The sequence below is a fragment of the Oncorhynchus masou genome, chromosome 8 (assembly GCF_036934945.1).
Source record: "Oncorhynchus masou masou isolate Uvic2021 chromosome 8, UVic_Omas_1.1, whole genome shotgun sequence".
Taxonomy (NCBI): Eukaryota; Metazoa; Chordata; class Actinopteri; order Salmoniformes; family Salmonidae; genus Oncorhynchus; species Oncorhynchus masou.
Window position 1 is genome coordinate 8,956,166 of NC_088219.1, and position 27,014 is coordinate 8,983,179.

The 27,014-nt window shown below is 44.3% G+C and overlaps 1 protein-coding gene across 1 annotated transcript in view; it reads right to left on the reverse strand.

Moving 5' to 3' along the window:
• Positions 1-27,014, reverse strand: part of LOC135544044 (relaxin receptor 2-like) — a 234,767-nt gene that overhangs the window by 21,922 nt on the left and 185,831 nt on the right. Inside the window, exons 16-19 of the mRNA XM_064971403.1 lie at positions 12,781-12,926; positions 11,746-11,841; positions 7,902-8,070; positions 7,195-7,281 (exon numbers count right to left, since the gene is read on the reverse strand). Of these exons, the coding sequence (XP_064827475.1) occupies positions 7,195-7,281; positions 7,902-8,070; positions 11,746-11,841; positions 12,781-12,926 (498 nt within the window). The remainder of the gene's footprint in view (positions 1-7,194; positions 7,282-7,901; positions 8,071-11,745; positions 11,842-12,780; positions 12,927-27,014) is intronic.

Here is a 27,014-nt window from a genome sequence, read left to right on the forward strand (position 1 = left end):
TGGCAGCACACGGGACAGGCATTGACGAAAGTGGCAACGTCTTCTCTTATGGTAGGCCACCAGAACTTACGCTGGATGAACTCCAAGGTACGACCTACGCCCGGATGACAGGTGAGGCGAGAGGAGTGCCCCCACAGAAGGACCTGAGTCCTCACTGCCTTGGGGACAAACAACCGATTGGCAGGACCTCCTTTTGGGTCCGGTTCGCTAGCTTGAGCACGTCTCACGGTATCCTCAACTTGCCACGAGATCGGAGCCACAATCTTAGCAGCAGGAAGGACAGGCATGTCCGTGTCATCTCGAATGGCAGGAGCGTAGACTCGGGACAGGGCATCCGGTTTGAGATTCTTCAACCCGGGCCGATAGGTGAGGATAAACTGGAATCGATTGAAGAAAAGAGACCATCTAGCTTGTCTAGAGTTCAACCGCTTCGCCTGCTGGATATACTCCAGATTTTTGTGGTCCGTAAGCACTTGAAACGGGTGAGAAGCCCCCTCGAGCCAGTGTCTCCATTCCTTCAATGCCATCTTAACCGCTAGGAGTTCACGATCCCCCACATCGTAGTTCCTCTCAGTCGGGGTAAGCCGGTGTGAGAAGAAAGCGCACGGATGAAGCTTCTTGTCTTCACCCTCTGAGACAGGACAGCTCCAACACCAACCTCTGATGCGTCTACCTCCACCACAAATGGTTCATCCGTAGTCGGTAGTATCAGGATGGGAGCAGAGAGAACGCGCTGCTTGAGTCCTTGGAAGGCCGTCTCAGCTTCTCTTCCCCACAAAAACCTTGCATTGCCACCCTTGGTTAAAGCTGAGAGAGGGGCTGCCACCAAGCTGAAGTTCTTGATGAACTTGCGGTAAAAGTTTGTGAAGCCCAGGAAACGCTGAACTTCCTTAACGGATTTGGGGGTGGGCCAATCCGCTACCGCCCCTACCTTCCTGGGGTCCATTTGGACTCGACCGAGTTCCACTACAAATCCCAGGAATTGTACTCGGGATGAATGGAATTTACATTTTTCCGGCTTAACGTACAGATGGCTGTCCAGGAGGCGTTTGAGTACTTGTCTGACATGCTTAGTGTGTTCTTGAAGGGAGCTCGAAAAGATGAGGATGTCATCCAAGTAAACGAACACAAATATGTTAAGCATATCCCTAAGCACATCGTTTATGAGCGCTTGGAACACCGCTGGGGCGTTGGTCAGGCCGAAGGGCATCACCAAGTATTCATAGTGACCAGTAGGCGTGTTGAAAGCGGTCTTCCACTCGTCACCAGGTCTGATCCGCACAAGATGGTATGCGTTCCGCAGGTCAAGCTTAGTGAAAACAACTGCTTCCTGGAGCAGCTCGAAGGCTGTGGCCATAAGGGGTAGCGGGTAACGGTTACGGACGGTTATGGCATTGAGTCCCCGGTAGTCGATGCAAGGACGTAATCCACCGTCTTTCTTGGCCACAAAGAAAAACCCTGCTCCCGCCGGGGAGGTGGATGGACGCATGAGGCCTGCTTCCAGAGCGTCCTTGATGTAGGTATCCATAGCAGCTCGTTCGGGTGGAGATAGGGAAAAGATCCGACCCCTGGGGGGGCAAGTGCCCGGAAACAGGTCGATGGGGCAATCGTAAGGTCTATGGGGTGGTAGCATGGTGGCCCTCTGTTTGCTAAACACCAGTTTGAGGTCACGGTAACACTCGGGAACTCGGGTCAGGTCGATGGATTCTAAAGACTCGGGAGTAGAACTCGGGGAATTCTGGAAAATACAAGTAGCATGGCACGTAGGACCCCACTGCTTGATAGTGCCCACAGACCAGTCGATGTGAGGGTTATGGCTGTGAAGCCAGGGGTATCCAAGGACGAGAGGGAACTCGGAACAGGAGATCAAATGAAAGTTCATCAATTCCTGGTGTTGTGAAACTGAAAGTCGCAAGGAGGTAGTGACATGAGTGACAAGTCCAGATCCCAAAGGGCTTCCATCCAATGTAGTGACCCTCATGGGTTCACTTAGAGGTTCAGAGGGAACGCCATTCTCCTTCGCCCAGACACCATCCATGAAGTTACCTGCGGCTCCAGAGTCTACCAAGGCTTGAAGGTGAAGCTTGTGGTTGTCCCAGGAGAGGGTGACTGGAATGAGCAGACGGGAGTTGGACGGATGGGAGGAGGTTATGTTTCCCGTTACAGTTCCCCCGGTCTGTACGGGACAGAGCGTTTCCCTGGAGCCCGGGACACGTGGAACGGAAATGGCCCGGTTTGCCGCAATATAGACAGCGTCGCTCCCTCATCTGGCGGTCTCTCTCAGCCTGGGAGATGCGTCCAATCTGCATGGGTTCCGATGGAGCCAGCGAGGATAAAGGTGGGGACTCGGAGCTGGGACTGATAGGGGCTAGAGGTCTACGGTTGAGTTCTCTCTCTCTCAGACGCTGGTCAATGCGTGAGGCCAACTTGATCAGGGACTCGAGATTGTCCGGTGGTTCCCGAGTGGCCAGTTCATCTTGGATAGTGTCGGAAAGGCCTTTCAGAAAGCACACCGTGAGCGCCTCGTTGTTCCAGCCACTTGCTGCTGCCACCGTGCGGAACTGGATGGCATAGTCCGTCACGCTGCGCCAACCTTGGTGGAGAGTCAGGAGCTGTTTGGCTGAATCAGAACCACTGCTTGGGCCTTGAAACACTTGTTTGAATTCCTCAGCAAAGGCAGAGTAGCTGGCACAGCAGGAACTATGGGCATCCCACACAGCAGTAGCCCAGGCCAGGGCTTTTTCCGACAGCAGGGTGATGATATAAGCGATCTTAGACCGGTCGGTGGGAAACGACGAGGGTTGTAGCTCAAAGGAGAGAGAACATTGGGTGAGAAACCCTTTACAAGCACTTGGATCCCCTGAGAACCGTTGGGGAGGTGGAAGACGAGGTTCAGCCAGGGGGTTAACTGCCATGGGTACGTGAATCTGAGGTACTGGGACGGGAACTGTTGCCGGGGTAAGACGATCAGATAAACGTCTACCGCCCCGTAGCACTCACTTCCGTCATCATGAAGTGCTTTGAGAGACTAGTCAAGGACCATATCACCTCCACCCTACCTGACACCCTAGACCCACTCCAATTTGCTTACCGCCCAAATAGGTCCACAGACGATGCAATCTCAACCACACTGCACACTGCCCTAACCCATCTGGACAAGAGGAATACCTATGTGAGAATGCTGTTCATCGACTACAGCTCGGCATTTAACACCATAGTACCCTCCAAGCTCGTCATCAAGCTCGAGACCCTGGGTCTCGACCCCGCCCTGTGCAACTGGGTACTGGACTTCCTGACGGGCCGCCCCCAGGTGGTGAGGGTAGGCAACAACATCTCCACCCCGCTGATCCTCAACACTGGGGCCCCACAAGGGTGCATTCTGAGCCCTCTCATGTACTCCCTGTTCACCCACGACTGCGCGGCCTCGCACGCCTCCAACTCAATCATCAAGTTTGCGGACGACACAACAGTGGTAGGCTTGATTACCAACAACGACGAGACGGCCTAAAGGGAGGAGGTGAGGGCCCTCGGAGTGTGGTGTCAGGACAATAACCTCACACTCAACGTCAACAAAACTAAGGAGATGATTGTGGACTTCAGGAAACAGCAGAGGGAACACCCCCCTATCCACATCGATGGAACAGTAGTGGAGAGGGTTGTAAGTTTTAAGTTCCTCGGCATACACATCACAGACAAACTGAATTGGTCCACTCACACAGACAGCATCGTGAAGAAGGCGCAGCAGCGCCTCTTCAACCTCAGGAGGCTGAAGAAATTCGGCTTGTCACCAAAAGCACTCACAAACTTCTACAGATGCACAATCGAGAGCATCCTGGCGGGCTGTATCACCGCCTGGTACGGCAACTGCTCCGCCCACAACCGTAAGGCTCTCCAGAGGGTATTGAGGTCTGCACAACGCATCACCGGGGGCAAACTACCTGCCCTCCAGGACACCTACACCACCCGATGTCACAGGAAGGCCATAAAGATCATCAAGGACAACACCGACCCGAGCCACTGCCTGTTCACCCCGCTATCATCCAGAAGGCGAGGTCAGTACAGGTGCATCAAAGCTGGGTCCGAGAGACTGAAAAACAGCTTCTATCTCAAGGCCATCAGACTGTTAAACAGCAACCACTAACATTGAGTGGCTGCTGCCAACACACTGACTCAACTCCAGCCACTTTAATAATGGGAATTGATGGGAAATGATGTAAAATATATCACTTGCCACTTTAAACAATGCTACCTAATATAATGTTTACATACCCTACATTATTAATCTCATATGTATACGTATATACTGTACTCTATATCATCTACTGCATCCTTATGTAATACATGTATCACTAGCCACTTTAACTATGCCACTTTGTTTACATACTCATCTCATATGTATACACTGTACTCGATACCATCTACTGTATCTTGCCTATGCTGCTCTGTACCATCACTCATTCATATATCTTTATGTACATATTCTTTATCCCCTTACACTGTGTATAAGATATTAGTTTTGGAATTGTTAGTTAGATTACTTGTTGGTTATTACTGCATTGTCGGAACTAGAAGCACAAGCATTTCGCTACACTCGCATTAACATCTGCTAACCATGTGTATGTGACAAATAAAATTTGATTTGATTTTTGATTTGATTTTGTGTCACTTGCCTACACACAATGCCCCATATTGCCAAAGTGGAATTATGTTTTAGAAATTAGAAAATAGAAAATTAAGAGCTGAAATGTATTGAGTCAATAAGTATTCAACCTCTTTGTTATGGCAAGCCTAAGTTCAGGAGTAAAAACTTGCTTAACAAGTCACATAATAAGTTACATGGACTCACTCTGTGTGCAATAGTGTTTAACATGATTTTTGAATTACTTCACCAGTGAATTTAAAACACCTAGCTAACCACAAAAGCAGACATTGAATATCCCTTTGAGCATGGTGAAGTTATTAATTACACTTTGGAAGCTGAATCAATACAACCAGTCACTACAAAGATACAGGCGTCCTTTCTAACTGAGTTGCCGGAGAGGAAGGAAACTGCTAAGTGATTTTATCATGAGGCCAATGACTTTAAATCAGTTACAGAGTTTAGTGGCTGTGACAGGAGAAAACTGGGGATGGATCAACAACATTGTAGTTATTCCACAGTATAAATCTAAATGACAGAATGCAAAGGAAGAAGCTTGTACAGAATTTAAAAAAAATTCTAAACATGCACCCTGTTTGTAATAAGGCACAAAAGTCAGACTGCTAAAAAAATTGGCTAGGAAATGTACTTTATGTCCAGAATACAAAGCATTATGTTTGGGGCAAATCCAACACAACACATCACTGAGTACCACTCTTCATACAGTATTTTCAAGCATGGTGGTGGCTGCATCATGTTATGGGTATGCTTGTCATCGGCAAGGACTTTGGAGTTTTTTTAGGATTAAAATAAATGGAATAGAGCTAAGCACAGGCAAAATCCTACAGGAAAACCTGGTTCAGTCTACTTTCCAACAGACACTGGGGGACAAATTCACCTTTCAGCAGGACAATAAACTAAAACACAAGGTTTGTTCCTACACACATTGAGACATATGGCCGTGGCTTGCTAGATAAAGCAGTTACACAGGCATTGAGGCATTCAATTCGTTTTGCCCATTCACGTCAGAATGGGCAAAACGAGTGACCGAAGAGACTTTGAGCGTGGTATGATCTTCGGTGCCAGGCGCACCGGTTCCAGTATCTCAGAAACGGCCATCCTCCTGGGATTTTCACGCACAACAGTGTCAAGGGTTTACCGAGAATGGTGCTACAAACAAAAAAACATCCAGTCAGCGGCAGTCCTGGGGACGAAAACTGCTCGTTGATGAGAGGTGGAAGGAGAATGGCGAGAATCTGTAACAACAGGCAGGCCACAAACAGGCAGATAACGGAGCAGTACAAAAGTGGTGCAGAATCTTGGTACGCTCCACTCGTTGGTCCTTGTCGCGGATGGGCTATTGCAGCAGACGACCACGCCGGGCTCCACTCCTATCAGCTAAAACAAGAAGTGGCTCCAGTAGAAAAACATCACCTGGTCCGACGAATCCTGGTTTCTCTTGCGTCATACTGATGACAGAGTCAGGATTTGGCATAAACAGAGGTTGGTGGCACCTTAATTGGGGAGATTCGGCATTTAGTAATGACTGGAGCGGAATCAGTGGAATGGAATCAAATAGATCAAACACACAGCTTCTGGGTGTTTGTTGCCATTCCATATGTTCCGTTCCAGCCATTACTATGAGTCGTTCCCCACTGAGTGTACACATTGATTCCTCTAAATGTGGCGGAGTGTGATGCGGGCGCTGGAGAAGGGGTGTGAGCTGGTGGGTCAAGGCAGGGTGACGTCATTGATGTTTGCTTGTGTTTGTACGTGTTTACATTTACATTACATTTAAGTCATTTAGCAGACGCTCTTATCCAGAGCGACTTACAAATTGGTGAATTCACCTTCTGACATCCAGTGGAACAGCCACTTTACAATAGTGCATCTAAATCATTAAGGGGGGGGGGGGTGAGAAGGATTACTTATCCTATCTTAGGTATTCCTTGAAGAGGTGGGGTTTCAGGTGTCTCCGGAAGGTATTTGGTGTATTTGGTGTATTTGAAAAGTGTAAAAGCGTCAAAAAAATAATGTTACTGAGAGGCCTAGTTACAGTTTTGACTTCAATCGGCTTGAAAATCTATGGCAAGACTTGGAAATGGCTGTCTAGCAATGGTCAACAACCAACTTGATTGAGCTTGAATATTTTTTGTATAATAAAGTGCAAATATTGTACAATCCAGGTGTGCAATGCTCTTAGAGACCCAGAAAGACTCACAGTTGTAATCACTGTCAAAGGTGATTCGAACACTCTCAGGAGTGTGAATACTTATGTACATGAGATATTTCTGTATTTCATTTTTAATAAATGGTCAAAAATGTCTAAAAACACATTTTTACTTTGTCATTATGGGATATTGTGATGTCATTATGGGATATTGCGATGTCATTATGGGGTATTGTGATGTCATTATGGGGTATTGTGATGTCATTATGGGATCATGTGTGTAGATGGGTGAGATAAACATATATTTAGTTCATTTTGAATTCAGGCTGTAACACAACATGTGGAACAAGTCCAGAGGTATGAATACATTCTGAAAGTACTGTACCTGTAGCATTGATCCCAGTCTTATAGATGGAGTAGAACATGGAGGAGTAGGAGAACACGATCACCAGGAAGGCTACCAGGTTCAGACCTATGGACACACACACACACACACACACACACACACACACACACACACACACACACACACACACACACACACACACACACACACACACACACACACACACACACACACACACACACACACACACACACACACACACACACACAGAGGTTGACACAGTGCAGAATTAACACATACCCACACACACAGTGCAGAATAAACACACGCACACACAGGGGGAGACACAATGCAGAATTAACACATACCCCCCCCCCCCCCACACACACACACTCTCTTTACAGGAGAACACTGTTAACAGGTTCAGACCCATAGAGAGAGATTTTAGATATTTTTATACAAACCCTTTAATTGCACAATTTAGAGAGAGCAAGAGAGAGAGAGAGAGAGAGAGAGAGAGCAAGGGAGATAGAGAGAGAGAGAGAGAGAGAGAGAGAGAGAGAGAGAGAGAGAGAGAGATACACATGTGCATGAGAGAAATCCATGCAGGCTGGCAGTCACACACACACACACACACACACACACACACACACACACACACACACACACACACACACACACACACACACACACACACACACACACACACACACACACACACACACACACACACACACACACCGTACCAAGGAATATTCCGATAGAGTATCCTTTAGCAGTGGGTTTTTCCTGTCTGTCAGAGTGTAGGGGGAAGCAGACCCCATTACGACCATAGTAGTTCCCAAACAGATCGTCGTTCAGCAAGGGAACCACAGCGATGATGAACCCCAGCACCCAGATAGACACTAGCACCACCTGGTGGGTAGAGATGGTACAACATACAGTCTATAGGCCCCTTAGCACAGTATTCACATCTTACCCTAGAGGTCCAGACTACTGCTGGTTTTCTTTTCTACTTGATAAAGTGTCCCAGGTCTAAATTAGTGCCTGATTAAAGGGAAAGAATGAAAATAAGCATTTGAGGTCCAGAGTTTGAATTGAAGGGATAAAATGTGACCGACTGGCTCAAAACAGGGGTGGCAGGTAGCCTAGTGGTTAGAGCGTTGGGCCAGGAACTGAAAGGTTGCTGGATCAAATCCACAAACTGACAAGGTAAAAATCTATTGTTCAAAACAAAGCAGTTAACCCACTGTTCCCAGTGGGTTGTCTTTGTAAATAAGAAATTCTTCTTAACCTACTTGCCTAGTTAAATAGAAAATGATTTTTTTTTACATTGGATAAAAGTAGAGACTCAGAGCTAGAAAATGCCATATCCCACATTACAGTTGAGGGACAATGGGAACGAAATTCTGCTTTGAAAACTTGATAACTTTGTAACCCCACTTTTGAGAAAATGGCCCTTGAGTGTGATACTGGAGAGCTCTTCTTTGTCTACACCCATTCAGCATCATTTACACCCTCTTAAGCACCCAAGCTCTGACCATTTTATTTATGCTAGGAACCTCTTCATGGCTTGTGTACACTGTAACCTCACTGATGAGAAAATGGCCTTTGAATGTTTTAGTACCCACTGGAGAGCTCTTCTTTGTCTACACCACATGCAGTATCGTTCACACCCTCATAAGACTTATCCCCACCCATCTCTTTAAGGATTCACATGTGAGGCCATGTGCTAAACAACCAAAGATTTCATGACTAAAGGTTTATACTACGTCTATCGACATGTCTGTAGACAGTTGTCGTAGTGACATCATGAACATTCTATTGTCATCCGATATCAAACTTGTTGTTGTCGTTATGAAAAAGTATAAACCCAAAAACGGCATGACATCAGCAGCCTGGTGGTCCAAAACATCATAACTGGTGTATTTTAACACCAATAAGTCAATTTATTTCAAAATGAATTTAGTAAACCTCAATCTAGTAAAACAGGCAACTAAAAGCAACTTTCTAAACAATGGTTTGGTTAGTTTCTAGCGTGTTAGCTAGCTAGTTAGCGATCGTTAAGTTAGCTGGCTAGCCAATTCAAATAATGACTGTATCATATAGCTGACAGCATCTTAACTTTAGCAAAGTTGATTCATTATTACAGGAAAATAAACTCACAACAAGATCATTATTTACCAGTTAATGGCAAACTAATTACAGAAAATAGGATGTGAGTGTAACAAAATAAAAGCAGGACATTCCATTGGAGAATATTAAAACTTGGACACTGTCTCATATATATTTTGACTTTGGAGCAGGTCATATTGTTCTTCACATTACCGTCTCTGGTAAACACACACACTATATCAAGTCGCAGGATACAGAAGGTGTAAACGGTACAGTGAAATGGTTACTTGCATAATGGAGTCTTTTGTTTAGATATGTAGCTAGTTATCTAAACAATTAACCATAATCCCAAGTCATATTTCTACCCTGCAGGTAGCTAAAGCTAACCGACTAGCTTTAGCTACCTGCAGCTTTAGCTACTCGCTAGCTAGCTAACATTAGGCCATAAACTAGCAATGCAAATGGCTCTGAGATACAAATAATATTCCTACACAGATAATATACTTAACCTTAGCAAGCGAGCCAGCTAGCTAGCTAACAGCATTAACTTGCAATGAAAATTACTTTCCGTCAAAATTAGAAATGTATAATATCTGAAAATGTAGCTAGCTAGACTCTCTTACCCTTATACATGTATGAACGCTTCTCCCTCTCTGTCACCATGGTTTCCCTTAGTTTGAAGATGTAATCCAGAGACAGGTATTTTATACAACAGCCTTCTGTGTGTTCTCTCTTCGACTCCCTCTGAATATTTGCAATCAAACGGCAGAATTACTCTCCTTAGCTATCATACTCTGCTTCCCCCGGACATTCCACTGATTTCAAAACTCCATTAAGTAGAAAGCATTAGCAACACTTTTTCAGTTCTTTGTGATATCTTCAAAAAAAATGTGTTAGAAAGGATTACCATCACATACCGAGGAGCTCATGTAATAGACAGAAGCGACCTACATGGTAGACCAATCCAAACTAATCTCTCGGCATGTCCAGCCCATTCATTATCTCAGCCAATCATGGCTGCCGGGAAGGTTTCTGTCTTCTTCCATGGCTAAACCAACTAGGCTCGTAATTGAACAATTGTATTCATATTTTGAGATGGCATACATGTTGCTTATTAACTTCTTGGTGACAGGGGGCAGTATTTTCACGTCCGGATGAAATGCATGTCCAGATTCAACTGCCTGCTACTCATCTCCAGAAGATAAGATATGCATATTATTAGTAGATTTGGATAGAAAACACTGAAGTTTCTAAAACGGTTTGAATCATATATGTGAGTACAACAGAACTTATTTAGCAGGCGAAACCCTGAGGAGAAACCATTCAGATTCTTTTTTTTTGAGGTCACTCTCTTTTCAATGAGTTTTCATTGGGAATCCAGATTTCTAAGGGACCTTCTTGCAGTTCCTATCGCTTCCACTGGATGTCAACAGTCTTTAGAAATTGGCTGAGGTTATTCCTTTGTGTAATGAAGGAGTACAGCTATCTTGAACGAGGGTCACTTGAAGTGTACTGTTAGATAGATGCGCGTGACCACAAAGCTAGCTAAAGTTAGTTTTTCTCCTGTATTGAACAGATCATCCCGTCTTCAATTTTATTGATTATTTACGTAAAAAAATACCTGAAGTTGTATTACAAAAGTAGTTTGAAATGTTTTGGCAAAGTTTACAGGTAACTTTTGAGATATTTTGTAGTCACGTTGCGCAGGTTGGAACCAGTGTTTTTCTGGATCAAACGCGCCAAATAAATGGACATTTTGGATATATATCGACGGAATTAATCGAACAAAAGGACCATTTGTGATGTTTATGGGACATATTGGAGTGCCAACAAAAGATGCTCGTCAAAGGTAAGGCATGAATGATATTTTTACTTCTGCGTTTTGTGTCGCGCCTGCAGGGTTGAAATATGGGTTCTCTCTTTGTTTACGGAGGTGTTATCCTCAGATAATAGCATAATTTGCTTTCACCGAAAAGCTTTTTAGAAATATGACATGTTGGCTGGATTCACAACAAGTGTAGCTTTAATTTGCTATCTTGCATGTGTGATTTAATGAAAGTTTGATTTTCATAGTAATATATTTGAATTTGGCGCTCTGCATTTTCACTGGCTTTTGGCCAGGTGGGACGCTAGCGTCCCACATATCCAAGAGAGGTTTAAGGTACATGTTCCAGAAAGCATTTCTGCCAAAAAACACAATTTGAAAAAAAATATTATGTTTACGTTGAAATGTATGTCTTGTGAAGTAGTGATGCTCGACATATCACTAGTTTCCTGAAACGAGTCACAGATAGATCAACATAATGGCCACAGATGGTGCAGCAGTGCTTGTGTATAAAGTCACCAGCTGACAGACTCGGTGTGTAGTTTACCTGGTGATCAGATATACAGTATAACCTGATATAGCAGATTAAGTAGTTTGTCCTGTTGAAGGAGGGCACAAGTAATGTCATAAGCAGGCATAGTGTGACTCACCACAGTCTGTAGTTTACCAGGTCTCAGGTGGCTGAAGGGAAACACTATGACCAGGAACTTCTCCATAGTCAGGTAGGTCAGCAGCAGAACGGATACCTGGAAGACAGCATTACAGTTACAAACATATACTTTGTCTCTGTCTCTCCATAGTCAGATATGTCAGCAGTTCAGAACTGATACCTGGAAGACAGCATCACAGTTACAAACATACACTTTGTCTGTCTTTGTCTCTGTCTCTCGACAGTCAAGTAGGTCAACAACAAAACTGATATCTGTAACATGCAGTATTACAGTTACAAACACACACTCTCTCTCAGTGTCTCTCTCTCTCTTCCTTGTCAGACAGATCAGAAACAGAACTGATACCTGCAGATACAGCATTACAAGAGGTCAAGACAACTGATTTATGTAGTAGAACTGTGGACTCTGTAGTAGAACAGTGGACTCTGTAGTAGAACAGTGGACTCTGTAGTAGAACAGTGGACTCTGTAGTAGAACAGTGGACTCTGTAGTAGAACAGTGGACTCTGTAGTAGAACAGTGGACTGGCACTCTGTTTCTACTTTCTTGCCGACTATGGAATTGCCCTGCCAAACAGACCGGGACCTAATGAGTGACAATGATTTGGCATGATGGCACAAACAGACTGGGACTACTAGAACATCGTGATCCTCCAGACTTCTTCAGGGGAAACAGCTTGGGCTGCCAGTTTTGTGCGTCCCAACTGGCACACCACATTGCACCCTAAAGTAGTGCACTACATTGAGGGTAGGTTACCCTTTGGAACACTTCCTCAGACAGACATTTATTGGGAGAGGAAATATATTCAGGACATTGTGAGTTAGCCTGCAGACAGGACATGACGTTCTGGAAGAATCAGAATGCGAGCAGAGAAATAAATAAAAAATTCACTCTGGGATTCTTAATTTATGTCTGTAATCTGACACCAGTAACTATACTCATTATTCTCATTGTACCTCTGAGGACTTTCTCTCCATCCACAGGTGTGTCTGTGTGTACGCGCGTGTTAATTCACCTCTGAGGAGAGCATAGCCAGGAATCCGATGGTTCGACATTCCACACTCTCCATCCACAGGAGAGCGTTCCGATTGTACTCCCCTCGGAACTTCACGTCAAACACACCGACAAAGAACAGGTACACACCCATCAGACAGTCTGCACCTGGGGAGAGCGAGAGAGAGAGAGAGAGAACTCTAATACATTCTCACTGACTCTATATATTTGCCCTGGGTTCAAAGAGTTCAAGATTGTATCTGGGTACTTTGTCTTGTGTTGCGAGAGAGACGGTGAGAAAGAGAGCTACAAATCAAAAAGGAAATAATCTTAACAGAGAAAAATGTCCTCCTTTTTGCTACCTATATCCCCCCACTAGAATCCCCATACTTTAATGAAGACATATTCTCTATCCTAAAGGGTGATCATGTCTCTGCCCAGGGACATGTACTAGTATATGGTGTTGGATTCTGGGTTAAACTTGACAGAATAAACTTCGTTAAACTTTTTTTACTCTGAGAATTAGAACCTAACAATGGCGACCTAAATGTCAGAACTGGACAAGAACCTGACACCCTCAGCACACATAGGGACAAGCACCTACCTGGAGGTGACAGCATTCACTTCCAAATATACCGCCCTGGACACAATTACCACAAAACAACCAACAAGAAAATGGGTCACAACTCTTGCAGCTATGTCTCATGCAGGGTCAGAACATAGTCAATGGTAGGCTTTGAAGGGGACCCCTATGGTAGGTACATCTACAGCTTGTCCCTTGGCAGTAGTACTGTAGACTGCTTTATCACTGACCTCAACCCAGAGTCTCTCAGAGTGTTCACGGTCAGCCCACTGACACCCCTTTCAGATCACAGCAAAATCATCACAGTCTACTTGAACAAAGCAATACTCAATCATGAGGCATCAAAGCCAAAGGAACTGAATAATATTAAGAAACTATCGGGCAACAATAAATCCAATCCTTCTAGACAATTTCCTGGACATAATGGTTTCACTGCAATAGAGAAGGTGTAAACTTGCATGTAGAAAGCCTAAACTGTATATTTGACCTCAGCTTTCTTAACAAATCAATACATTTCAAGCAGACAACCTAAAAAATGTATTACAACATTGGCAAATGGTTTGAGGAGGAATGCAAAACCCTAAGAAAGAAACTGAGCAATCTATCCAACCAAAAACAGAAACCCAGTAAACCCGAGTCTACACCTTCACTATGATGAATCACTAAAACAATACAGAAATACTCTACGGAAAAAGAAGGAACAGCACGTCAGAGATCAGCTCAATGTAACTGAAGAATCGATAGAATCTAACGACTTCTGGGAACATTGGAACACATTAAACAAACAAAGATACAAATAAATATCAAATCAAAAATCAAATCAAATCAAATTATCTATCCAAAATGGAGATGTCTGGATAAACCACTTCTCCAATCTTTTTGGATCTATAACAAAGAACAAACAGCAAAAACATTTACATGATCAAATACAAATCTTAGAATCAGCTATTAAAGACAAGCAGAACCCACTGGATTCTCCAATTATATTGAACTACAGGACAAAATACAAACCCTCCAACCCAAAAAGGCCTGTGGGGTTGATGGTATCCTAAATTAAATTATAAAATATACAGACCACAAATTTAAATTGGCTATACTTTAACATCATCCTCAGGCCTGGCATATTCCCCAATATTTGGAACCAAGTACTGATCACCCCAATCCACAAAAGTGGAGAGAAATTAAACCCCAATAATTACTGTGGGATATATCAACAGCAACCTTGGGAAAATCCTCTGCATTATCATTAACAGCAAACTCCTATGTTTCCTCAGTGAAAACAACGTCCTGAGCAAATGTCAAATTGGGTTTTAACCAAATTACCGTACAAAAGACCACATATTTACCTTGCGCACCCTAATTGACAAACAAACAAACCAAAACAAAAGTAAAGTCTTCTCCTGCTTTGCAGAACTCATACAACATTATAAAATCCATGTACACAAACAACAAGTGTGCTGGTAAAACACACAGATTTCTTTCCTCAGGGTCATGGGTTGAGACAGGGATGCAGCTTGAGCCCCACCCTCTTCAACATACTGTGCCTACAGAAATTCTACACCCCCTTGAACATTTTTCACATTTTGCTGCCTTAAAATGTAATTTTACCTACAGATCTACACAACCTTCTACACATTTTCAAAGTGAAAGAGTTATAGATTATACATTTTCCAAATTAAGGAAAAACAACAACAAAAAGAACCCAAAGATGTCTTGATTATGGATGTCATCACACCTCTTTTTCACATGAATACTTGGTGAAAGCACATTTGGCAGCCATTACAGCAAACATTTGGAATAATATTCTACCAACTTTGCACTACTCTTAGGGCAACCTATATCCATTGTTTTCGTCAAAATTGCTCAAGGCTGTTAAATTTGTTTGGGAATTGTTGATGGACAGCAATATTCAAACTTTGTCTCTGATTTTCAAGCAAATTTAAGTCAGGACTGACGCTAGACCCCTCAGGAACACTCAAAAACTCTTGGAAAGCCAGTCTGGTGTATATTTTGCATTAACATTTGTGTAATTGTCCCATAGAAAAATACACCTTTAGCTAAAGTTTAGGTTTTCAGAAGACTGAGGTGGGGTTTTTCGTAACTTTTTACCTGGCCTTTAATCAGTTCATATTTCTTCTGATCCTAACAAACTCGCCAGTCTCTGCCGATGACATGCCAACACAACATGATGCTGCCACCACAATACTTAAAAACAGAGATGGTTTCACTTTGTGTTGTATTGGATTTTTACCTAACTCTGTAGTTTTTAATTTGTATTCTTTTGTTCTTTATTTTTTCTGCGGGACAATTACAAACATTTTTATGCAAAGACACAACACAATCGCTTACCAAGTGGTGTTGAGTGTTCCTGAGTGTCTCGTCTCAGTTGTGTATCGCTGTCCATCAATGACCCCCAACCAAAGTATTCAGACCACTTTACTTTTTCCACATTTTGTTACGTTACAGCCTTATTCAAAATGTATCAAATCATTTTCCCCTCATTAATCTACACACAATACCCCCAAAATTACAAAGCCAAAAGAGGTTTTTAGAAATTAGTGCAAATGTATAAATAATAACGCTACAAGCTTGGCACACTTGTATTTGGGGAGTTTCTCCCATTCTCTGCATATCCTCTCAAGATCTGTCAGGTTGGCTGGGGAGAGTCGCTGCACAGCTATTTTCAGTTCTCTCCAGAGATGTTCGATCAGGTTCAAGTCCGGGCTCTGGCTGGGCCACTCAAGGACATTCAGAGACTTGTCCCGAAGCTACTCCTCCTTGTCTTGGCTGTGTGCTTAGGGTCGTTGTCCTGTTGGAAGGTGAACATTTGCCCCATTCTGAGGTCCTGAGCAGTCTGGAGCAGGTTTTCATCAAGGATCTCTGTAATTTGCTCTGTTCATCTTTGCCGTGATCCTGACTATTCTCCCAGTCCCTGGGGCTGAAAAACATCCATATAGCATGATGCTGCCACCACCATGCTTTACTGTAGGGATGGCGCCAGGTTTCCTCCAGATGTGACACTTAGGATTCAGGCCAAAGCGTTCAAGCTTGGTTTCATCAGACCAGAGAATCTTGTTTCTCATAGTCAGAGTCCATTAGGTTCCTTTTGGCAAACTCCAAGCAGGCTGTCATGTGCCTTTTACTGAGGAGTGGCTTCAATCTGGCCACTCTACCATAAAGGCCTGATTGGTGGAATGCTGGTTTGCCAACTACACAGAGGAGCTCTGGAGCTCTGTCAGAGTGACCTCCCTGACCAAGGCCCTTCTCCCCCGATTTTGCTCTGACATGCACTGTCAACTGTGGGACCTTACATAGACAGGTGTGTGCTTTTCCAAATCATGTCCAATCAAATGAATTTACGACAAGGTGGACCCCAATCAAGTTGTAGAAACATCTCAAGGATGATCAATGGAAACAGGATGCACCTGAGCTTAAAGTCTTATAGCAAAGGGTCTAAATATTTATGTAAATACGGTATTTGTTTTTTATTTTTTAATAAAATATCCACACATTTTTGCTTTGTCATTTTGGGGTATTGTGTGTAGATTGACTAGGAAAAAAACAATTGAATCCATTTTAGAATTTGCGCCGCTGTTGCTGTTGCCCGTTGTCACGCCGCTTGGTCCTGTTGTGGTGGGTGATTCTGTAACGACTTTCGTCTGGTGGAAGAGAAGCGGACCAAAATGCAGCGTGGTGGTTATTCATGTTCTTTAATAAAATGAACTCGACATGAAATAACTAAACAAAACAATAAATGTGTGAAAACCTATACAGCCTATCTGGTGAACATAAACACAGAGACAGGAACAATCACCCACGAAACACTCAAGGAATATGGCTGCCTAAATATGGTTCCCAATCAGAGACAACGATAAACACCTGCCTCTGATTGAGAACCACTCCAGACAGCCATAGACTATGCTAGATACCCCCACTAAACCACAAACCCAATACCTAACAAAACCCCAATACAAAACACACCACAATAAACCATGTCACACCCTGGCCTGACCAAATAAAAGAAGACAAACACAATATACTTCGACCAGGGCGTGACAGAACCCCCCCCTAAGGTGCGGACTCCTGGACGCACATCAAAACAATAGGGGAGGGTCCGGGTGGGCGTCTGTCCATGGTGGCGGCTCCGGCGCGGGACGTGGACCCCACTCTATCAATGTCTTAGTCCCTCCTCCTCGCGTCCTAGGATAGCCCACCCTCGCCGCCGACCATGGCCTAGTAGTCCTCACCCAGAACCCCACTGGACTGAGGGGCAGCTCGGGACTGAAGGGCAGCTCGGTACTAAGGGGCAGCTCGGGACTGAGGGGCAGCTTGGGACTGAGGCAGCTCGGGACTGAGGGGTAGCTCGGGACTGAGGGGAAGCTCAGCATTGAGGGGAAGCTCAGCACTGAGAGGAAGCCCAGCACTGAGAGGAAGCCCAGCACTGAGAGGAAGCTTAGGCAGGTAGTTGGATCCGGCAGATCCTGGCTGGCTGGCGGTTCTGGCAATTCCTGCCTGACTGGCGGATCTGGAAGAGTCTGGCTGACTGGCGGATCTGGAAGAGTCTGGTTGACTGGCAGATCTGGAAGAGTCTGGCTGACTGGCAGATCTGGAAGAGTCTGGCTGACTGGCGGATCCTGGCTGACTGGCGGATCTGGAAGAGTCTGGTTGACTGGCGGATCTGGAAGAGTCTGGCTGACTGGCGGATCTGGAAGAGTCTGGCTGACTGGCAAATCTGGAAGAGTCTGGCTGACTGGCAGATCTGGAGGAGTCTGGCTGACTGGCAGATCTGGAAGAGTCTGGCTGACTGGCAGATCTGGAAGAGTCTGGCTGACTGGCGGATCCTGGCAGACTGACGGATCTGGCTGCTCCATGCTGACTGGCGGCTCTGGCTGCTCCATGCTGACTGGCGGCTCTGGCTGCTACATGCAGACTGACAGCTCTGGCGGCTTCTTGCAGACTGATAGCTCTGGCGGCTCCTTGCAGACTGGCAGCTCCTTGCAGACTGGCAGCTCCTTGCAGACTGGCAGTTCCTTACCGACTGACAGCTCTGGCTGCTCCATGCAGACTGGCAGCTCTGGCTGCTCCATGCAGACTGACAGCTCTGGCTGCTCCATGCAGACTGGCAGCTCTGGCTGCTCCATGCAGACTGACAGCTCTGGCTGTTCCATGCAGACTGGCAGCACTGGCTGCTCCATGCAGAATGACAGCTCTGGCTGCTCCATGCAGGCTGGCAGCTCTGGCTGCGCTGAACAGGCAGGAGACTCCAGCAGCGCTGTAGAGGAGGAAGGCTCTGGCAGCGCTGAACAGGCGGGAGACTCCGGCAGCGCAGGAGAGGAGGAAGGCTCCGGCAGCGCTGGAGAGGCGAGGCGCACTGTAGGCCTGATGCGTGGTGCTGGCACTGGTGGTACTGGGCCGAGGACACGCACAGGATGCCTGGTGCGGGAGCTGCCACCGGAGGGCTGGTGCGTGGAGGTGGTACTGGGTAGACCGGACCGTGCAGGCGCACTGGAGCTCTTGAGCACCGAGCCTGCCCAACCTTACCCAGTTGAAAACTCCCGGTCGCTCTGCCAGTGCGGCGAGGTGGAATAGCCCGCACTGGGCTATGTAGGCGAACCGGGGACACAGTGCACAAGGCTGGTGCCATTGAAGCCGGCCCAAGGAGACGCACTGGGGACCAGATGCGTAGAGCCGGCTTCATGGCATTTGGCTCGACGCTCAATCTAGCCCGGCCGATACGCGGAGCTGGGAATATACCGCACCGGGCTATGCACCCACACCGTGCGCACCACAGCATAACACGGTGCCTGCCCAGTCTCTCTAGCCCCCCGGTAACCACAGGAAGTTGGCGTAGGTCTCCTACCTAGCGTCGCCCTACTCCCTGTGAGCCCCCCCAAGAAATTTTTGGGGCTGACTCCCGGGCTTCCTTGCCAACCGTGTTCCCTCATAAAGCCGGCTCCTCTCTCCGGCTGCCTCTGCTCTCCTAAGCGCCTCCACCTGTTCCCATGGGAGGCGATCTCTTCCAGCCAGTATTTCCTCCCATGTGTAGCAACCCTTGCCATCCAAAACATCCTCCCATGTCCATTCCTCATTGCGCCGCTGTTGCTGTTGCCTGTTGTCACGCCGCTTGGTCCTGTTGTGGTGGGTGATTCTGTAACGACTTTCGTCTGGTGGAAGAGAAGCGGACCAAAATGCAGCGTGGTGGTTATTCATGTTCTTTAATAAAATGAACTCGACATGAAATAACTAAACAAAACAATAAATGTGTGAAAACCTATACAGCCTATCTGATGAATATAAACACAGAGACAGGAACAATCACCCACAAAACACTCAAAGAATATGGCTGCCTAAATATGGTTCCCAATCAGAGACAACGATAAACACCTGCTTCTGATTGAGAACCACTCCAGACAGCCATAGACTATGCTAGATACCCCCACTAAACCACGGACCCAATACCTAACAAAACCCCAAGACAAAACACACCACAATAAACCCATGTCACACCCTGGCCTGACCAAATAAAAGAAGACAAACACAATATACTTCGACCAGGGCGTGACACCTCTAATGTAACAAAATGTGGAAAAAGGGAAGTGGTCAGACAGCTTTCCGAATGTCAATGAGTTGACAAGGGCTCTAGAACAGTCTGCAGCACCCAGCCTCACCCTACTAGAATCTGAAGTCAAATGTCTACTGTTCGCTGATGATCTGGTGCTTCTGACGCCAACTAAGGAGGGCCTACAGCACCTAGATCGTCTGCACAGATTCTGTCAGACCTGGGCATTGACAGTGAATCTCAGTCATACAAAAATAATGGTGTTCCAGCTGCCGGAACAAGCACTACAAATTCCATCTAGACACCGCTGCCTTAGAGCACATCAGCACCACAGGTAAATTCCACAAAGCTGTAAATGATTTGAGAGACAAGGCAAGAAGGGCCTTCTACGCAATCAAAAGGAACATACAATTCAACATCCCAATTAGGATCTGGCTAAAAATACTTTAATCAGTTCTAGAACCCTTTCCCTTTATGGTTGTGAGGTCTGGGGTCCACTCACCAACCAAAACAAACACCAACTCTGCATGCAGAATTGAGCAAAAACATACTCTGTGTACAACATTATCCACCAAATAATGCAAGCAGAGCAGAACTACCTAAAAGGAAGCAATTCTCATACCTTCCATAACAAAGTCATGGCCTACAGAGAGGTGAACCTGGAGAAGAGTCCCCCTCAGCCAGCTGGTCCTGGGGCTCTGTTCACAAACACAAACAGACCCCACAGAACCCCAGGACAGCAAAACAATTAGAACCAGCCAAATCATGAGAAAACAAAAAGAGAACGTCCGGACACAATTTTTAAACAGAGAAAACTGGAATGCTATTTGGCTCTAAACAGACAGTACATATTGGCCAAATTCTTGACCACTGTGACTGACCCAAAATTAAGAAAAGCTTTGACTATGTACAAACTCAGTGACCATAGCCTTGCTATTGAGAGAGGTCGCTATAGGCAGAACTTGCTCTCGAGGGAAGACAGGCTATGTGCCCACTGCCCACAAAATGAGGTGGAAACCGAGCTGCACTTCCTAACTGCCTGCCAAATGTATGACCATATTAGAGAGACATGTTTCTCACAGACACACAAATAATTAGGAAATAAATCACATTTTGACAAACTTCCATACCAATTAGGTGAAATACCACAGTGTGCCATCACAGCAGAAAGATTTGTGACCTGTTGCCAGAAGAAAAGGGCAACCAGTGAAGAACAAACAACCTATTTGTTTATGTATTTTCCCTTTCATTCTTCAACTATTTGCTTATTGTTACAACACTGTACATAAAACAAATATATAACATTTGAGATGTCTCTATTCTTTAGAAACTTTTGTGTGTAATGTTTACTGTTAATTTCTGATTGGTTATTTTACTTTTGTTTATTGTCTATTTCAGTTGCATTGGCAATGTAAACATACACAGTTTATTAGGTACACCACCCCCGTTCACAAAAATGGTTCGCTCCTATAGACAGTGAGTCATGTGACCGTGGCTTGCTATATAAAGCATAGAGACGGGCATCAAGGCATTCAGTTACTATTCAATTGAATGTTAGAACGGGCAAAACGAGTGACCTAAGCAACTTTGACCATGGTATGATGGTCGGTGCCAGGCTCGCCAGTTCCAGTATCTCCGAAACGGCCGGTCTCCTGGGATTTTCATGCACCATAATATTTAGGGTTTACCGAGAATGGTGAAGAAGAAAAAAAAGCATCCAGTCAGCGGCAGTCCTGTGGGCGAAAACAGCTTGTTGATGAGAGGTGTCGAAGGGGAATAGCAAGCTAACAGGCGGGCCACAAACAGTCAAATAACGGCGCAGTACAACAATGGTGTGCAGAATGGTCGGTCTTAGTCACGGATGGACAATTGCAGCAGACGACCACACGGGGTTCTGCTCCAATCAGCTAAAAACAACAAGAAGTGGCTCCAGTGGGCAGGCGATTCCCAACACTGGACAATTGAGGAGTAGAAAAACATCACCTGGTCCAATGGATCATGTTCCTGTTGTGTCGTGCTGATGGCAGAGTCAGGATTTGGTGTAAACAGCGTGAGTCCATGGCCCCATCCTGCCTGGTGGCGGTGGTGGAATGTAGTGGGGAATGTTTTCCTGGAACACGTTAGGTCCCTTGATACCAATTGAGCAACATTTCCATTCCAGAGGAACCGGTACTAGACGGTGTGGCTGAGTATATATGTTTCCCAAGCCAATAAAGCACTTTGGATATCATTTAATTGAGAGAGGGTGACAGAGAGAAAGATAAATAGAGGTTGGATTAGCAGCCAGGTTGCTCTAAATCAACTTTGAAATTCAATTTCCAGCCAGGTCCCCAGGAGGTCGGGAGATGCCACCACTAGGGACAAATGTGAGCGCTATTACATTCAAGTAGGCTGGGTTTTGCGTGGGTGTTGTGGACGGATGAGTGTAAAGCATTGGTGTAAAGTACTTCAGTAAATACACTGTAAAGTACTTCAGTAAAAACAATGTAAAGTACTACTTAAGTCGTTTTTTGGGGGGGTAGTTGTATTGTACTTTACTATTTATATTTTTTTCCAACTTCACTCCACTAATGAAAATAATGTACTTTTTTACTCCATACATTTTCCCTGACACCCATTTTGAGAGAAAAAAATGGTCCGATTCACACACTTATCAAGAGAGCATCCTTGCTCGTCCCTACTGCCTCTGATCTGGTGGACTCGCTAAACACAAATGCTTAGTTTGTAAATTATGTCTGAGTGTTAGATTGTGGCGATCCGTCAATAAATAATTTTTTTTTTAAAAATGGTGCTGTCTGGTTAAAATAAGACATTTGAAATGGCTAATACATTAACTTTTTTTGTTGGGGGGGGGCACTTTCATTTACTTTTAATAGTTTTGTATATTTCAAACCAAATACTTTTAGACTTTTACTTAAGTAGTATTTTACTGGGTGACTCACTTTTACTTGAGTCATTTTCTATTAAGGTATCTTTACTTGTACTCAAGTACGACGATTGGGTATTTTTCCCTCACTGAGCGTAAGCCACGGGCTCCGGGTCCATGGGCAGTGGTGTAAAGTACCAAAGTACAAATACTGAAGTATTTTTTGGGGGGGTATCTGTACTTTAGTATTTATATTTCTGTTGACTTTGACTTTGACTTCATTACATGAAAAATAAAAAAAATATACATTTCCTCCCATACATTTCCCCTGACATTCCCCTGACACCTTCTTTACTCGCAACAAAATCAAATCAATCTGAAGCTGGAAGAAAACAACAAATCATGTTGGAAAGAAGAATCAAGCAACATTGGCGAGTCGACACACTCATGGGTGGACTTGTTTTGCAAGGCAGTAGGTCGACGACATGCAGAGTTGATCCAATCTTCATCAGTTTGGGCAAATCCAAGGGTCCTAAAGTGTAAACCCCCCAACCCCACCAGGAGCCTATCACTTGCAAAACATTCATCCACTCAGCAGCACTTTGCCCAAGCGTGTCCGAAATTGCACAAGCATGTCTGACATCTCTCTACCACCACCTCCTGATGAGGACGACCACCCTTGGCCGTATCTAAAATAAATGTTATTTGCCGGATGAAATGTCTGTTATGTTTACCGAAAGTTCAGGAAATACTAGTGTTCGAGAACTCGCCGTCTTACATAAAAACACACATTGAGGTAACGTTAAGCCTACTGTTAGCTTGCTAGCTCGCTAGAATAACATTAGCATTCTAATTAGCATGCTAGCTAACATTAGCTAACCTAGCTAGCCCACATTTGCTAATGCAGGAAGCAGTATTAGTTGATAGCTAATCCTATACCTAAATAGTTCATGAGCTAGTAGCTACCTACTTTAGCTGGCTAAAATGTACCCAGATTCAGAAGCTTTGTTAGATAACGCAATCTAACTAAACTGACATGGGCTAACTAGCTTGTTGACAAGCTAGCTAACTAGTAGTTTCTGAATCTGGACACATTTTAATCAGCTAACTTTAGTCTAGCCAAATACCTTTTCTCTAAACACCTGGTTATCTATTCCTTGTGTTAGTTGATAAAGTTGTTCTTACCTAGCTAATTACTGTAGACTTGAGTTATTGACGTAACCTACTAGCAAGATCAATTAACATCGTTTTTTCCTCATTGTAATATTAAATGTTGGTCACAAACTCTCACTTAACTAATGTTGTTTAGAATTTTAAAATTAGGATCCTATACCTTAAGTATTTGGTGATGGTAGTTATCTAGCTAAGTAACTGTCTTTCACTTTTCCGCTTTTTATTATTTCAGAAAAAGAATGTACACCTTCTTAAGAAATATTGAGTACTTACAGCAAACACTCTGAAGAGAAAACGTGCCGCTGAGACTCCCTCCACCATCAAGCAGAGCACATTACTGAAGACAGTGTCTCAAAAATCCATTGACAAAGCTGTGGTCAAGTATGTGGTCCAAGGGCTCCAACAATTCACTATTGAACAAGAACCGTTCAGAGAGTTTGTCCAGGATCTGCCGCCTAACTCTTATTAAGGTCCCACTGTGCTCCAGGATTAATGAAGCCTCCAAGGAAATGAAGAAGGCAGTGACTGAGACCATGAGAGGAGTTGACTACATCGCCACCACCACCGACTGCTGATCTGGCAAGAAGATGGAGCTTCATTGGTGTTACAGCCCACTGGATAGACCCTGACAGTCTCAACAGATGCTCTGCAACCCTGGCCTGTAAACGGTTTAGAGGGTCGCACATCTTTAACTTCTTATGACTGGGGGGCAGTATTGAGTAGCTTGGATGAATAAGTTGCCCAATGTAAACGGCCCGCTCCTCAGTCTCAGTTGCCAATATATGCATATTATTATTAGTATTGGATAGAAAACTCTAAAGTTTCTAAAACTGTTTGAATGATGTATGTGAGTATAACAGAACTCATATGGCAGGCAAAATCCTGAGGAGAAATCAAAACAGGAAGTGGGAATTCTGAGCTTGGAATGTATTCACCACAGTTCCCATTGAAATCCCCTTGAGATATTAATGCTTTTGCACTTCCTAGGGCTTCCACTAGATGTCAACTGTCTATAGACATTTGAATGAGACTTCTACTGTGTTGTGGGACTGAATGAAAGCAGAATGTATCAGGTGACTGGCAGTCAGCCATTTTCTGATCACGCGCATTCCTCATGGTATCCACTTGCATTCCATTGCTCATGAAGACACAAAGGAATACTCCGGTTGGAACTTTACTGAAGCTATATGTTAAAAACATCCTAATGATTGATTCTGTGCTTAGTTTGAAATGTTTCTTCGACCTGTAATATAATAATACGTTTTTGTCCAACGTAACGCTTACCAGAATGAGCATGTAGATATGTATACCAAACGCGCTAACAAAAGGAGGTATTTGGCCATAAATAACGGACATTATCGAACAAAACAAACATAAATTGTGGACCTAGGATTCCTGGAGTGCTTTCTGATGAAGATCATCAAAGTAAGGGAGTATTATGATTGTATGAGTATTTATCATGTAATTTCTTGTTTATGTTGACGCCAACATGGCGGCTATTGTGACTATTTTTCTGAACGCCGTCTCAGATTATTGCATGGTTTGCTTATTCCGTAACGTTTTTTTGAAATCAGACACAGCGGTTGCATTAAGGAGAGGTATATCTATAATTCCATGTATATAACTTGTATTATCATCTACATTTATGATGAGTATTTATGTTTAATGATGTGGCTATGCAAAATCACTGGATGTTTTTGGAACTAGTGAATGTAACGTGCCAATGTAAACTCATATTTGGATAAATATGAACTTTATGAAGTCCTATGAGTGTCATCTGATGAAGATCATCAAAGGTTGGTGATTTGTGCTTTTTGTGACAGCTATCTTTGGCTGGAAAAAATGGCTGTGTTTATTGTCGTTTGTTGGTGACCTAACAATCGTTTGTGGTGCTTTTGCTGTAAAGCATATTTGAAATCGGACACTGTGGTGGGATTAACAACAAGATTACCTTGAAAATGGTATGAGATACATGTATATTTGAGGAATTTTAATTATGAGATTTTTGATGTTTTGAATTTTGCACCCTGCACTTTCACTGGCTGTTGTAATATCATCCAGTTAACAGGCTGTCAGCCCAAAGAGGATTTATTAATGTGTTGACAGGCACCCTAAATGACATCCATTCTGATTTTGAATTCCGAGTTAAGATTGTGAGAACAACAACAGACAAAGGTTCCAACTTCTTGAAAGCTCTTTTTGGAGAAGATGAAAACAAGATGAAAACAACGAGACAGTGGAAGCAGCGGGTGGTGCAGCAGATCAGCCAAGGCGGGAAGATGGTTAAGAGGAACAATAGGAGAGTGAAGGAGTGGAGTTTGTTGATGTGGCAACGATCCTGAATGAAGATGATGGATTTGAGTACAAGCTGATGCGCCCGAATGCTACAAGGTGGAACTCCTGAGGATCGTCAAAGTCAAAGGAGAGGCGGTCGTCAGAGTTCTCTGCACAGACTTCGAGGTTCCAATGTTAGTAAGGATGATGTATTATTTTGTCATCATTTAAGGTCTTGAATGTTGTCTAAATCGGTTGCAGTGTTTTCTGACCCTTTGCTTGGGGACATGTTGTAGCCATACACTATCATTGATCCATTAAGTCAACTACTCATCCAGCCATTGATTACTGTAGTTGAATCAGGTGAAATGGTTAGTGGTCCCCTTTACAGTGCCTTGCGAAAGTATTCGCCCCCCTTGAACTTTGCGACCTTTTGCCACATTTCAGGCTTCAAACATAAAGATATAAAACTGTATTTTTTTGTGAAGAATCAACAAGTGCGACACAATCATGAAGTGGAACGACATTTATTGGTTATTTCAAACTTTTTTAACAAATCAAAAACTGAAAAATTGGGCGTGCAAAATTATTCAGCCACATTAAGTTAATACTTTGTAGCGCCACCTTTTGCTGCGATTACAGCTGTAAGTCTCTTGGGGTATGTCTCTATCAGTTTTGCACATCGAGAGACTGAATTTTTTTCCCATTCCTCCTTGCAAAACAGCTCGAGCTCAGTGAGGTTAGATGGAGAGCATTTGTGAACAGCAGTTTTCAGTTCTTTCCACAGATTCTCGATTGGAT